This window comes from Cydia pomonella, chromosome 11 (genome assembly GCF_033807575.1).
Source record: "Cydia pomonella isolate Wapato2018A chromosome 11, ilCydPomo1, whole genome shotgun sequence".
NCBI classification, from domain to species: domain Eukaryota; kingdom Metazoa; phylum Arthropoda; class Insecta; order Lepidoptera; family Tortricidae; genus Cydia; species Cydia pomonella.
The window spans coordinates 13,006,745-13,022,331 of record NC_084713.1 but is presented as its reverse complement, the minus strand read 5'-3'; the positions used below and the strand labels follow the sequence as shown (position 1 = coordinate 13,022,331).

Below are 15,587 nucleotides of genomic sequence, written 5' to 3'. Positions count from 1 at the left end.
GTTCATAAAATTCTTAAAAAAGCCTTACCTATGGGGAGCGGTGAAAAACGAAGTTTATTCCCAACCTAAAACGACTGTCCAACAACTTCAGGGAAAAATTGCAGAGGTGATTGAAAATCTTCAACGAGTTGATATGGAGGTACGATAATCATTGATACGTCGTTGTGTCGCCTGCCGTGAAGTTCAAGGTCGACATGTGGAAAATCGCCACCTCAGACGTGTAAATCGTAATGATTTTTATTTTAATACAAACTTATACCAAAGTCAATGTCGGCTTTTTATTATTGACAGCAGATAAAAGTTATCACTTGAAGTGACAGTTATGACGTCATGCCATCGCCAGTAAGTCAAAGTAGCGATACATTGCGTGCTGAATTATTTTATAGGAAAAAAAAAAGAAATTAGTTAAGAGTTTTTTTCATGCAACATCGGTGCATAGCACTAATGCCTACGTCTGGTTAAAATTTGAGGTAATATTAAAAATACACGCTGTATATAAAATTGTACTTTTCAGTGGGTTAGTTACAAAATTTCATCTTAACCTTCTCCAGAATGTAACAAACGCTTTTTTGAAAACCGCATCAACATTGGTTCGGCCAAACGCGACATTATCGCGGACAAATATACGGGACAGAGACAGACACACGGACACGAGATACGGGATAGACAGTGGGACGATATTTTGTGCCATGATTTGCGTCAAGGCCTGGTGGAGGGTGTCATTGGGAAGGACGTGGCCAGACTGAAGGCTGTCAGAGAACCGGAACATTGCTCGATAATGACACGTTGCGGATGGCGGTGGCACTGAGAATTGGAAGCAAGGTGTGCGAGCCTCATCAGTGTACGTGTGGGGTAATGGTAGAGGCAGATGGACTCCATAGGCTGAGCTGTTTGCGGTGCGTGGGTGGGATACCCAGGAACTGAGCTATCAACGATCTGATAAGGCGAGCTTTGGTCTCGGCGAATGTCCCGTACATCATGGAGCCCCAGGGCAGTCGTTTAGATGGTAAGAGACCGGATGGTCTTACGCTTGTTCCTTGGACGAAAGGCCACAGCTTGCTTTGGCATGCCACGTGTGTGAGTACTTTTGCTAATCCTCTTAAAATATATCCAATCACACGCACGTCATTGTTAAAGGTTAAATATCAGTCGTAAATATCTGCCGGCCGGATTGACTCGGTCAATGTCAATGTCAATGTTATTTTTTGTTGAAAAAATTTAAATTTTCGACGGCTGGCAATTTTGCTACGCCAAATTGCTACCGGCTGCCTATGGCATTGCCGCGAGAAATTTTGATATCGATGTCTTGGATACACAGTGTGTATTTTTTATATAACCTCAAACTTAAATAAACTAGACGTAGGTTTTTTTGCTATAAAACAATTATGAAAGATTTTTTTTAGTTTAGTATTCAGTACCAGAGCATAATTATTTTTTGTTTTTTTTTTTCGAGCGGGAATGTATTTCGCACGTCATGATCACTTGTAACAGTTGTGACGTCACTTCATTAATGAGTCGTTTTGAGTTAAAACAAAGTAGTGATACATTGCTTGCTGAATTATTTTGTATGAGCAAATAAAAGTCGTCCATTTTTTATAAAACCTATGAAAGTGTTTTACTTACAGCCTCAACTAACTGGCCTTTGATTATGTGTTCGTATCAAAAATACTCGCTGTATTACATGTCCCGCGACAATGCGATACGACAATACAGTCGTAGACAATTGAAATAATTTATCTTTAGTCCTGCGCATGGGTGAAGGGAATCCTTAGTTTGATACATTAGCGGTAATAAAGAAGCAATTGAGGTGCTGTAATTATTATTATGTAAAAATCTCGTGCCAGTACACAATCAAGTTCAATGATAACAGTATTAGATATTAGGCAGAATGCCATAAAATATTTACATACATGCTCTTAAGAATAGGACAATAAGTGTATCTAAATATAAATTTTTTGTTTATGATGTGTAAATTCAAAGATAAGATTAGGGTAAGTCCACATAGTTCTCCCAAGATTTACAGCTGAAGAAGATAAACAAAGAATTGGCCATTCGAACGCATCGATATCTTTGACCTTGGTTGTACGTACATGCGGTGGTTGTACGGTCGTATTTTTATCGCCTGTCACCAAGCCTGTCACGTTCTAACAAGTCTGTAAGTGCGAAAGTGATAGGCATAGTGACAGGAAATAAAAATACAACCATGCTGCCACCAATAAGTAGCGCTTGCGTAGATTTAGTCCAGCCAAACAATTGTGTGGCGACGGCAAGCAGAATCAGTGGCAACGAGAGTTAAGTTACATATCATCATCTCGCTGGGCTGCTCAAAGCTCGCCTTTGCCGCTTATCGCCTTCATTAAATGAAGTGACCGAGCGGTTCGTGGCGTTCACTAGGAAAAGGCGCAAAATTCAAAATTATAACGAATAGAATCAGGCGTTGTAATGGGTCATAACTTCCACACCTTCTTTTATTAATTGGCCACTCTTTTTAGCTACACGAATTCCTGGCCATACTATATTTTATTAATTTTATTCTGGTAAAAGGTCGTCGTAGGGAACTTGAGCAAGAAGTTTGTCCAGGTTTTGGACTACGGCCGCGCTCAGAGACTGACAGATGGACGGGCCCACGTCTGCTACTATCTCTCGCCACATTTCGTTTAGGAACCGGTTCACTTGGTCTCCTGTAAAATGTAAGAAGATTATAATTAATAAAAAAAGCACCTAAAAGATAATAAAAGGGGTAACTTGCCCTGAAGTCGGTCGTCACTACCATCAGTGACTAAAATATCATAAGCATAAAGTACCTAGTGTAGCCATAAACTCTGACACATAGTTAATTGTACCTAGAGATTATGATTTATCTTATAAAGTTTTATATATTTATATATAATATATAACAAAGGGACCGAGCAGGCCGCCACAAATTAATAAAGAATATAAAATGCCTTTTGGTTATTCGATATTGTCATCCCTTGCCTAAATATAGGCTGTTAATTTATTCACCTGCAATAATCTATGAGGTGAATATGTAGGTCATGCTGAGCAACTTTTACTATGAGACCAACCCCAAATACGCGAAAAAAAATTGACTCTCCCATACATGACTAAATTAACATCCTGTATAATATGCCTCTTAAGGAGTTCCTAATTTACGCACCTTTTTTTGGAAGTTCATTGATCTACTTTTTTTAACCTAAACAAGGTTACCAATATTTGTGCGATATCAGCATAAATATCTAAAGAAGCGGCAAATTCAGTTCACAAAAAATTAAAGGGTCACTGAACCCTTTATCTGCGAATAAGTGTTTTATTTTAATTAAATCACCTGTCTCAGTGTAACAAAATACCGTGTAGACGCTTGAGTTTAACCTTTCCGGATAAAGAATAAAAAATGGACATTTCAACAAAGCTCATATCGAGAACAACCAGAATCCTTCTCCCCAAACTTAAATATGAATCAATTTGACAAGTTTATTTAGGAAAATTACTATCCCTCGGCAAGCCAAGATTTAATTCTCTGGATAAAAAAAAACATATATATTAGAGAACAAAGCCTGGGGGCTGATTTTTAAATTTCGAGCGCTCAAAATCGTCACTCAAAAATCTGTGGAAAACGGCGAATTGATATTTTAGAAATACGAGCAATAGAAATTAGGAATCTAGTAATATTGACCACTCCTTTTCAATTATATTAGTATAATTTAAATGCCTAGTAGTGGAGATAAATTGAAGGGGATTACACGAAATCGAGCACTCGAAGTTCAAAAATCGCCCCTCTGGTCTACGGGAGTCTATTACAAAAATATTTAAAAGCTATAGGATCCAAATTCCAGATGGAACTGGTGAAAAGGTAGTGCGTATTTTTGAGGCTTGTCGCTTGGACATTAAAAAGAATAATAGTAAATATAGTAATATTTTAATGTAACAAAACTTTAGGTATCGTATCGAATTCGTACAATTTCTACAACATCATTACGTTAGTCCGAATCAAATTTTCGTGACTCAACATAACCACACACTTACATAAGTGGACGAAGTTACGTGATCGCTTCTCCATACAAACGTTATTAGCATTTAAAAAATATTTTAAATTTGATGTATATCAACAACAGCTGTGCTCCTTCGTGTGTGTGGAAAATAATGCAACATTATTTTCAGGGAGGAAAATGGGGAAGTCCATACAAACGTTAGTCCTAAGTTTGTATGAAAAGTGGGCGTTCACTATCCTCATAATTAGTAGACATGTAAATTATTAGTTAATCTGAATCATGTTTAAAAAACCAACTTCACTGTAAACAACTTCCTGTAGGTACTTAATAATAATGTTGTACCAGAATGTGCGTTCAATAATGTTGTTTTCGCAAATAAATCCTTTCAAACACAATGTTTGAAGTACACAACAGTTGATGCGTACTGAATAAAACCACCAATGCTTTGTTTGCACCACCGCCAGTCAACAATAATCGTTAAAACTAGAGACATGTAAATAATATAGACTATTTGCCAAACTTTGAAAACCACCGAATCCCAATGATTGCTTCTATATTTTTTGCTGCATTTCTTGTCGTTATAATACTAGTTAGTAGGTACTAAGAACTACTCGGAAAGGTTTCTGCCCCACATGTTCAGCACTTATTCTCCGTTTAACGATATCTCACTAATTATTATCTCTGGGGTCACTTCGCAGGCTTCGTAGCTTCTTGCCGCTCGCTACCAGAATTGCGCTTGCTCAATCTCTTCTTCTCCCTATATTGGATTATGCCGATATTTGCTATCTTGATCTTACAGAGGACCAGCTAAATAAACTTGAGCGCCTTCAAAACGTCTGTATAAGATTCATATTTGGATTACGCAAATATGACCACGTCTCTGAATTTCGTACCCAGCTCAAGTGGCTCCCTATTCGTCATCGCCGTAACTCTCATATTCTTGTACTTCTTTATAACATTCTTTTCAACCCCTCCACCCCTCTATATCTTAAAAAGCGTTTCAACTATCTTTCCTCGGTCCGCTGTGCGGAGATGCATCTCCTTGCTCCACCACCTTCATCATCAAAATTTTATAGCAACTTTTTTTCTTTTCGTGCTGTTCGGTTGTGGAATGCTTTGCCATTAGACATTAGACGTGCTAAATCCCTTCCCGTTTTCAAAAATCTTTTGAAGACTCACTACCTTTCGCTGCCTTAACTTGCCTTTATTTATGATTGTATAATATATAATGTATGTATATATGTATTTATTTTATTAGTATGTAGGTATGTATTATATTGTTTGCGTCTTCATTTTGTTGAATTATATGTATATCGGCACTACCCGTTCAATGTTGTAAGTTCATTGTTTCCTGCTACCCAAAGGTTGTCTGGAAGAGATCGCTTCTTAGCGATAAGACCGCCTGTTGTTACCTAACTTTTACGTGTTTTTTTCATTTCCTGTCTATTTTTAAATGTATGGTGCACAATAAAGAATATTTACTTACTTACTTACTTATTATATGTACACAGTGGGCCTATTAAGCCCGACAGATTTTAACCACGCAGTCCTGAGGTCATAAGGAGCAATACAAGTTTTAATCAAATTAAAAAAAATAAAATGCTCTTTCTGCACATGAAACTTTTTTTTTTTACATCTAACAAATGACATTATCTCTAAAACCAGATCGATTTCAGGAAACTTTTTATGCATTTTAGTCCCTAAATGCGGTCAAGAACACACTTTTAAAATCTGTCGGGTTTAATAGGCGCACGGTGTATATAGATGTTATTGATTTTACGATGTTAAGCAGAGCTTCTTCTCATCCTAACGCGTTTCCTGTTGTTTATTATAGGAGGATGGCGTGCATTAAGCGTGACTTTGTTACTAAATCAGTACTACTAGCAGTCTTTATTATGTACATGTATTTGGCTTAATCCCTTGCAATATCTATCGCCAATTAACTAAACTCACATGCAGACTTGTTGTTTTGTCCATCAATACGCTTACTTTGTTCATAAATCGTCCAATTTTACTGTTATCGGTGTTCAAATGTTCCCGAGGCGGCTATGAATCATAAATCACGGAGCCCTTTTTTTACCGAAAACCGATTTTACGGCTATTTATCACATGATGTGACCAAGTTACTTTTGTAATATTGTTACGATTCATTTCACGTTTTGCTCGTATTTTCTATCGAGGTTTATTGACTGTTTGACCACAGTGCAGTGAAAGAGTTCGACTTCATTGACGAAAAGGTGACCGTTTGGAACCATTTGTAAGCATGTCATGATAGATAAATAAATGAATAAATATTGAACAATCTTACACATCGACCAGTCCTGCGTTAAGCTCAATAATAATAATATTATAATATATTAGGCATTTAAATCATATTTATTTTATTTTATAAGTATTCGTTGGGTAATTACACAAATCTCTGTTTTATAATTTTGCTGGAACATCAGTAATTTGTCCGTGATCAAAACCAGCGTAACTTGCTCGAAACGTCGGAAATAAATAAAAAAAATTCGCGTTAGACCAGCTATATGTATAACTTATGGATTAATATGTTGAGTTTGCTATTTTTAAGCCTTCACGTGGCAAACTTCCGCAGTAGGAATGGCAGCAGAAACCGAATGACCATTTATCTACAATATATTTAGAGGTAAGTTTACTGTCTTCAATCCTTACACTGTGGTGCTTACTTTGTTCTTACTGACGCGACCACGCGGTAATGCGTGACCGCAACCCATTCATTTTGACAGACGCAACGCAATACGATAATTGCAACTGTGTTTAGATGAGCACAGTGACGCATTACCACGTGTAAATAAAGGCTTGAAATGAATATCCTCGTATAATGATAAAAATAAATTACCAATATTTTTATCATTCAATAAGTTTTCTAGACGAAAACTAGCCTTTTCCACTTCATATTGAATATCGTGTTTTGTTATTTTCCAATGAATTTTTCCATCGTCGCCATCGACATGCTCGTACCAGAAGCGAATGTGAAGATTTGCATTTTCTGAAAAAGTGTAAGAATAAAAATGACCAGTTTCAGCTCCAATATTAATGCCATAGGATGCACTAAGATAAAAATCAGAATATTAATTATGGAACGAATACCCGCCACATTAGATGTCACGTCAATTCCCATATATAATGTTACACGTGACTACATAGAGCAAGAGATTTTAAATAACACGAAGGAGAAGCAAATGTGTAATGGAATCATTGATTACGGATGGAAGCAGAAAATTCGGGCATCATATATTATGTTGCAGCAAACTGCAAAAATGCATGCAAGCAGGTTGTATATGAGCCATGGATTGTATAATGCTAAAGGTGTTTCTGAGAACAGGATTGCAAATGCGGTACTAGGCTGGTTATGACGATACTAAGTACCTTTGACATTGCCACTAACGCGTCGGCACGTCGTATGTTTGTCACGTAGGAATATATTCATTGCCAACTGAGCTTAATACAGTAATACTCGTATAAATAACTTTACTTACTAAGCTTAATAGAGGAATCGCCAGACGATTTGATAGGAATTACCAGTAGTTTCCCACTGAGATCATATTTGCTAGTGACGTCCAAATTTACCAAAGCATCGGCTATTATCATTTTCTTGTTGAGATCAAACCTGCAAATGCGAACGTTATGTTATGGTTGACAAAATTAAAAATAGTACCACCTAGTAAGTATAAACCTATAAATATAAAAATCATCTCGATAGATAACACATTGATTAAAAAAATTAGATCGGTTTATCCGTTGGGGAGCTACAATGTCACAGACAGACACATAAATTATCTGTTTTTATGGAGGGTCGATAACGAATGTGGAATTGGTTTCACAATAATTCAAACAAACCGAAAACCTGTTTGAAATTCTAAATTCGGTCTAAGCAACATGATAGTGCGTAGGCATATAATATGATTGAATGACTACTTTGCAAATTGATTGTAGTGTGAGTAGAATCATCAATTAATCGAAATGAATTTATGGTTCTACTCATACTACATAAAAAACAACAAAATCCTCTCGTTTTATTACGAACAAACTACGCATATCACTGCAAAATTGAGGTTTTATATTGAATTTTTACACATTTTAATCAAGAGCAGATGTCATGGCAAAATGCATACCTACATATTTACAAGTAAAAACTCCAAGTAACCAAAACCTGAAAAGCTTAGTGTTGGCTCGATATAAAAAAAAATACGAAAACATGTCAAACAGCCCGATTCGAACTTTAAGATACGTCAAAAATTTCCTAAAGGTAATTACGATATGGATTGGATATGTCTATAATCCGTGTCTAATCCGTATATCGTATCTTTAGCAAATGTTTCACGTATCTTAAAGTTCGAATCGGGCTGTTAGCCTAATTACATAACACCCAATGCTTTGTCAATACCCTCACAAACGTATCACAGTGCTTCGAATCATTTTTCATCTCATTAACCCTTTAGGCCACCGTTCAATGAATCAAGGCTTTGTGCTTAATTATTTAAACGACCTTTACGAAGGCGTTTTCGTAATATTCGTAATTAAAAGAGCCAGAGCAGAGCTAATTGTCCGTGAGTCGTGACGTCGTTAGGCACATAGTTCGTTATAGAGCGTAGCATCAGCGTTATGAAAGGAATAAATTCATGGGATGAAAAGGGAACTTGCTTTAATAAGCAAATCATTTAAACTTACCACACTAGGTTTTTTTTCGTAACAAAAACCTTCATCTCTTTCAAGATCGGTTGAAAAATCGATATAACATCATGAAGACGAGTCTATTGACCCTTTTTCATATTTCAGCCTTCAACGCCATGATGGAACACAAACACACCCACATTATACATACATAACATATATTTATCATAACTCTTCCTGTGGTGGTAAAAAACCAATATATTTAATTTTTCTATCACTAGACTTAAATCTACCGGAATACTTTACCTTACCTTTTGTATTATTTTCGAGCTTCCGACAACGCTTAAACAAAACAAAAGACAATACAAAAACTAATCACGGTCCATATCCTGGTCGATTTAAGTCTAGTGCGTCTAGTGCTCTCCAGATAAACATACTAAAAGTCCTCGAGAGTGGGGGTTGAGCTGAGAAAAGTCTATTTTGTCGGACGGGTAACTGGGGAACCCTACTTTGAGCATGGCCCGACATGCGCTTGGCCGTTTTTTTTATATTTGATCATGGTTTTTTATATTTATATGTATTGGGCCACGGAAAAAATCACACGGGAAATTATATTTACAAGGGAAAACTCCCAGTAACCAAAACCTTAAAACGTTAATGTTGTCTCGATAGAAAAAAATGCTAAAACATGTCTAACGGCCTAATTTGAATTTTAAGATAAGGCAAAAAAATAAGTTATGGATTGAATATGTCAGTTTCAAAAGTAACGTTTTTGTTTGAAGAAACGTTTAACTTACGAAACGTTTGAGTTCGAATCAGGCCGTAATTTTTATTTATTTTCAGCTGTCGTTACCCTGCATTTTAAAATAGCCGTATAATTTTAGTACAAAACAGCCAGCTAAAGCACCTGACGAGCAAAATTTGAAATAGAAGTTTATATTCAGAATAATTGGGATAGAAAAAACCCGCACGATGGCTATATCTTCCGTCGCATGTACTGCGCGGCGCGCCGTCTTTTTGTTCTTCTAATTTCCTGGTTTTACGTCCCTTCTTAAGTAAACATTTTTTCAGAAGTTGCACCGTAAGTCTAATTATAGCGTTGTAGCCATGATTTGCAGTATTTACCCGTTATGGTAACCATAACGGTGGCTGGAAAGTGTTAATGGAATTACTTCCTCCCATGTTTGTACAGTCTACTCTTCCTTGAACTGAACAAATATAGGTAAAATAATTAAAATATTATCTTTTCATTATTTGCGGTTTTCATAGGCTTGCAGATCTGATACATGTTATAAGTATAATATCAATATAAATTCTAAGTTTTTAAAAACTGGCAGGGCCATTAAGCAAATGGAAAAATGAAATGCTTTAGGTTATAGTTAGGAATAGAATACTGTCCACTAGAGATACGCTGAGCAAGGACAGGTAAATGAAGTGATTCTATTGGTTCTTAAAATCATGCAACACATCCCTTGTTACACATCTCTGGTGGAAATGCAGCCTTAATCGAATTTAATTGTGTGGCTGTTAATGTGTAAAATATATCATAAATATAGGTAACGAAAAAGCAAGACATTACGATATTTTGCGGTACTTCTCTCCAGAATATAGTATGCACGCTACCTAGTTTCATCGATTCATAAGCATAGATCTAAAAAAGTAAAGATAAGCCCATGCATACAATTCCGATCGACAAGTCTCGTTAAGCAAAACACTGTTCCATCTGTTGTATACTGCGTAAACTACGTGGCCGATGGTCAGAGCAAAGATACTATCAAGTCGCTTTGGCCAGAGACATACGCGAAAGTAGACTGCACTCTTGCCTCCAAAAACGTGTCTAGGAAAATGGATCGAGGAAGATCTTGGTGCCTTTCTTTCTTTAGGGCGACGATGAAGTGACAATTGAATAAATGTTGTCATTATTGCCACAGCTAAACATTGCCAGTCATGCTACTAATTTTATTAATATAATTATCATTATTATAGATTTTGCCGTGCTTTTTTTATGTAATAGGCAGTAAACGAGCAGACGAGCCGCCCATGGCTATAAGCGACATCGGAGGAGACACTTATGCATTACCAACCTTTGAGAACCCTAAATACCTGCTTCTTGCAGAACCCCATGTCATAGCGCAAGAGAAACACCTCAGAAGGTAGCTTATTCCACAACTTACACGTTCTGGGCAAAAACGAGTGAGATGCCCGCTTGTTCTTGAATTGCCACGTGTCGAAAAAGTGAGGAAGAACTTTGTTTCTTTGACCGGAGGTGCGGTGATTAAACGCGACGGTGGCACCAATTCAAAAAGTTCTTTTCCCTTTTCCTCAATTGTCCATTGTTCAGACGGTAGAAAAGGCACAGAGAGCCAACGTCTCTCCGAAGACTGAGAGGTTCCAAACCCGACTACAGTCTATTTATTTGCTAGTTTATTAACTTCACTTAAGCGCCAACACATCGTAAGCGCCGTAAAAATTCATGGCGCTTACGCGTTTGGGTCGCGAGATTCACGCTCCGCTTCTAGTTTGTTGTCAAAACAACAACTCATGGCACAAAGTACTAGTTCTCTGTGCCTCTTCTATACGTAGTAATAAAAGTTTAATGGGTACTCATGAAAGAGTCCTCGAGGCCTACATGGTTGCGTAACGTATATTGTAATGTCTCATTTAAATTACTTGATTTCAGTTCCATTAAGAGCAAACCTTTCGTAACGTTGAATAGCGCAGTATTAACTGTCACGTTGTTCAGGACATACTAATTCTGTAAATTAGAACTGCCTACCCATTAATGAGGCAGATTGTGTTTGCTTACTGCCGATTGTGTACCTATTTCTATTGTTGTATGAACAAAAACGCGACTAGGTATCAGGCAAAACAATGTAACTTACCTTCGAAATAACAATTTTTATCACACTTGCTCGTAAAAGGTGTTTTCAACACACTTGCTCATAACGACGATTTATTTATTCCACCGATTTTTGGCTCATAATCCTAGATATTAAACACGCGTGCTTTTTCATTATATTATCCGACTAAGTTAAGAAGGTAACTGATTGCTAATAATATGCATGGAAAAACGGAGCCTTCTTAATTTGGTCGAGTAATACATTTTTTTAACCAACTATTAGGTTTCAAATGTTAGTTCAAAGAGGTTTTATCACACCAAACATAATTTATAGATTAATATATCGTGAATTACATTAATGAATAAACATAACATTTTATCGATTTGGTCTCCATCCGTCGAATAGAAATACGAATATATTACCTTTTTTAATTTTTTTTAATTGGCTGTTTGTCTGTTTCGTTCGCGCCTTGGAATTGGAATCGTGCGTAAAAAAATAACTCGCCAGCTATTTTCCGTATTTGTCATAAAATTGGAATAGTTTTGCATGATTTTAGTTTATATATTGACGAAAATGTCATTTTCATAAGAACACATAAAATTGACGCTGCCAGTAATACTAATAGAGGCAAGAGCCGAGAACGACCATTCGCCTTTTACCATCAAAATCGCGTGAAAAATAATTGGCGGCATATGAAACTTTTATTCAATGGAAAATCAGCAAAAAGTCCAGTCTTTCTTGAAAAACGTGTTGGTAGCATACTTCAATGAATAGCCTACAAGCCCAGCAAGCTTTGGTGCAATTATTCGATGTTAAAACTGCAAGTCACCATTTTGAAAACTGTACTTTTACTGTTTTGACAAAAAAAAAATCTAATTCATAAGTTTTGTTTTTTCCTCGCAAGTGTGTTGAAAAACGTCGTATGAAACGTGTGTGCATTGGTCATTATCATTACCCACATCGCTTTCGAATTCGGACTTCAATTCGCTCTCTTTCGTATTTTTTTTGTTTACCATCCTTAATACATAATTAACTACTACAAGGCAAATAACATATTTAGGCTTTTACGAAAACTTTAGGCTTTTTTTTGATTTAGTAAATTTTATGAAGTCACTTTTAGGAATTCTTTCGTTCCGATTTTTTTTATCCCTTGTAGTATGACTGTAACGGGATGTATAGTATGAAAAAATGTATTCAAGGGACACTATTTTATATACAACCTATTTAAGTCAAATATAAGTTTTTGTGACTGATTATAAAAAAGGAGGTTGGGTTTTAGAATAGTTTACATATAGGAAGGAACAATGTCTGTAAAAAAAATATAAAAACTCAGTCAGAGAAGATCACACCATACCGATTCATGTACTCACTTCAAATCATCAAGTCGCAGCACTGAAAGCCCGCTAAAGGAATTATCACTAAAGACAAGTTTAAGGCCGTTTTCATTGGGAACGTAGACTGTCATCACAGGCACGAAAAGCGGGTCCAGCGGGTCTAGACCCCTGTTCGGGTCACCCATGGAGAACTGGTGTAGAGATTCTCTCGCAGATTTCAGGGCACACGCGTTTAAATTTGGGTCATTTCTTGAACAAGACTGTATGTAATCGGCTGAAATATAAAAAAAAATCGTTGATTAGAAAGGATGTAGGTGCCCTCTAGTCTTTTTGGTGAAATAAAAAAAAGAAAAAGCAGGCCAAACTCAGATTTTTATACGACCATCAAAAGCGCGGTGGGTTGTTTTTAAAAAATATTAAGTGTCTAATTGTTTGTGGCACATGGGCGCTCGTATTATTTAGAAGTCAATACTTTTGTTTATTTTTGTTCCTGCATGTCTTTTTTATTACGTTACGATAGATATGTGAAATCTTCTCGATCCTGTTTGATATACACAGTTGTCATAAATAAAGGGAATTAAAAGAAAGAAAAAGAAAGAAGAAGAGCGAAAGGGGGTGTAAGTCATTAGTCATTATGCGGATCGCAAATAACCTATAAATTTATTGAATTTGATTATCTGTCGGCTCGTTGGTATTACACTTACAATGACATAGATTTCATATTATAGCTAAGGCAAACAACAATCATTAAAAATAACCTTAGCTTACTTGAGCGAGTGTACTATATTACCTACGTTTGAATATTTACGATACCCGTTGACATTATGATCTCAGTATTTATTAGTAATAAAACGTCCTTACTTTAGATCGTGACATTCACGAAGACGCGTGCCTTGATACGTAAGGTCATGTTAATAAAGGTTAGATTTGACAAATCTGCGCGTCATTATGGATGACACGAAATATATTATAAATGCGAAAGTGAGTCCGTCTGTTACGCTCTCGCTTAAACCGCTGAACCTATTTCGTTGAAATTTAGCATAGAGATAATTTGAGTCTCTGGGAAGGACATAAAATAGTTTTCACCTCCGAATTCATTCGTTAAAAAAGGGGGTGGAAGTGTGCTGTGGAAGGTGGAAGGAAGCTGAAGCGATTTGAATGAAATTTGGTATGGATATACCTAATAGTTTGAGCCGTGGGAAAGGATAGGAAAATAATTATTTTTATCTACAGATGTAAGGGGGTGGACATTTGCAAAGAGATTCAATAATTTGTCAAAAACTGGACACCTACAAGACTTTTATCGTTTAAGGTGCAGTAGGTTCGTAGAGCGGAGTTTTTGAAAAGTACTTTTTAAGATCACAATCACGCATCCCAAAAAAATATTAGCAATATTGAGGCCTTTTCGAGGGATCTGTCGATTTGAATGGCACTTTAAATTTTTTAAAGTGCAGTTTAGAAATCTATTCTAAAAATCGGCAATATCATGTTTGAGAGAAGAACACGAACTTACTGGGCCTTAACTTTTCGTAAGAAGTAAACAATGTTTATTCATTTTTGACCTTTAGAAGGTGAAAGGGGAGTGGAAGTTTATATGGGGAATCAATAAAAGATTGGATAAAAAATTAAGCTACCCAAATTAATTACACCCAAACGAAATCGCGGGCAAGAGCTTGTTTATAATATATTCAGAAAAAAGGTAAGGTGTCTATTTATTGAGGATCTTTAGCAGAAGGCTATTCAAATTTCTAAAATGACCTATTCTCGTTGCTCTTCAGCGTAGTTGCATTTTTAACAGTCCTTCAGACTACTTCAAGGGGAAGGGAAATAGAACAGCATGCGTCAAATTTAATTAACACTCACGTAGACCCAAGCCGGTGGCAGACGCCAGAACGCACAATAACAGGCACAGTGCTAGCATGCTCCCAACAGCACTTGAAGACAGGCTACACTTTCAGTTGCTTTGCTACTCGGTTTTATAAACTACTAATGTTGTAAAATTACATGTTCCAGGGCACTCATCAACCACACACGCCCATACGCAAACGTAAACAATGCATGCACGAGAGCATAATACAAAACATTGCGTTTCCATGACTTGTTGTCATGTTTGCTGTTTATTGAGCGGTTAGAACGTGCTGAAATTAATAAAATCTAATGAAGCATCCAATGTATGCGCTGCACGGAATGGCATAGGATTATATTGCCAATGATATACGATCGCAGAATCTCCGCTTTATCGTATTAAGAGTTTATGAGACTTAGCAACTTTATGACCTTGTGTTAAAACCACATTTACAGTAGACATGACACTTTAGTGACGCATCTGATGACGTAAATTACTTTTAAAAATTTAATCGGGGCTCCTTATGCCTGATATTACGATGGATTAGGTATTATTACAGTCGTTATGGAGCGTTGAATATAATTTAACGTGGCAGTGATGAACACCTATGATCATTTGCACAAAAAGGATACATTGTATGATTCGATGAGTTTATTACCAGAATAGTCTCTCAGACGAGTTGACGTGATTTTTTTTGCCAAGGGTCAAAATTTTGCAATAACGAAAGACAAACTAATTATCACGACTAGAACTATTATTACCAGACTGGTTCTTTTTGCGTAGGGTGACTACCATATTAGACTAGTAGCTAATTATGTTTTTTGGACACAAGTGACTTATTTACAAAGCTTGATTAAATCAAATTTAAATTAGTTTAAAATTAAATTCTAAATGGAGAAATCATTATCTATATATAAGATGAAATAAATAGTCCGAGATAATC

The 15,587-nt window shown here is 36.3% G+C and overlaps 1 protein-coding gene across 1 annotated transcript; it reads right to left on the bottom strand.

Annotated features, from left to right (window-relative positions):
* Positions 1–1,802: 1,802 nt before the first annotated feature.
* LOC133522873 (circadian clock-controlled protein daywake-like) lies at positions 1,803–14,811 on the bottom strand. Its single transcript, XM_061858336.1, has 5 exons — positions 14,662–14,811; positions 12,835–13,072; positions 7,490–7,620; positions 6,850–6,999; positions 1,803–2,681 (listed from the first exon to the last, which is right to left on the bottom strand). Exons 1-5 carry the CDS (start codon positions 14,717–14,719, stop codon positions 2,530–2,532), a joined length of 729 nt encoding a protein of 242 aa, XP_061714320.1. The 5' UTR covers positions 14,720–14,811; the 3' UTR covers positions 1,803–2,529.
* Positions 14,812–15,587: the final 776 nt, after the last annotated feature.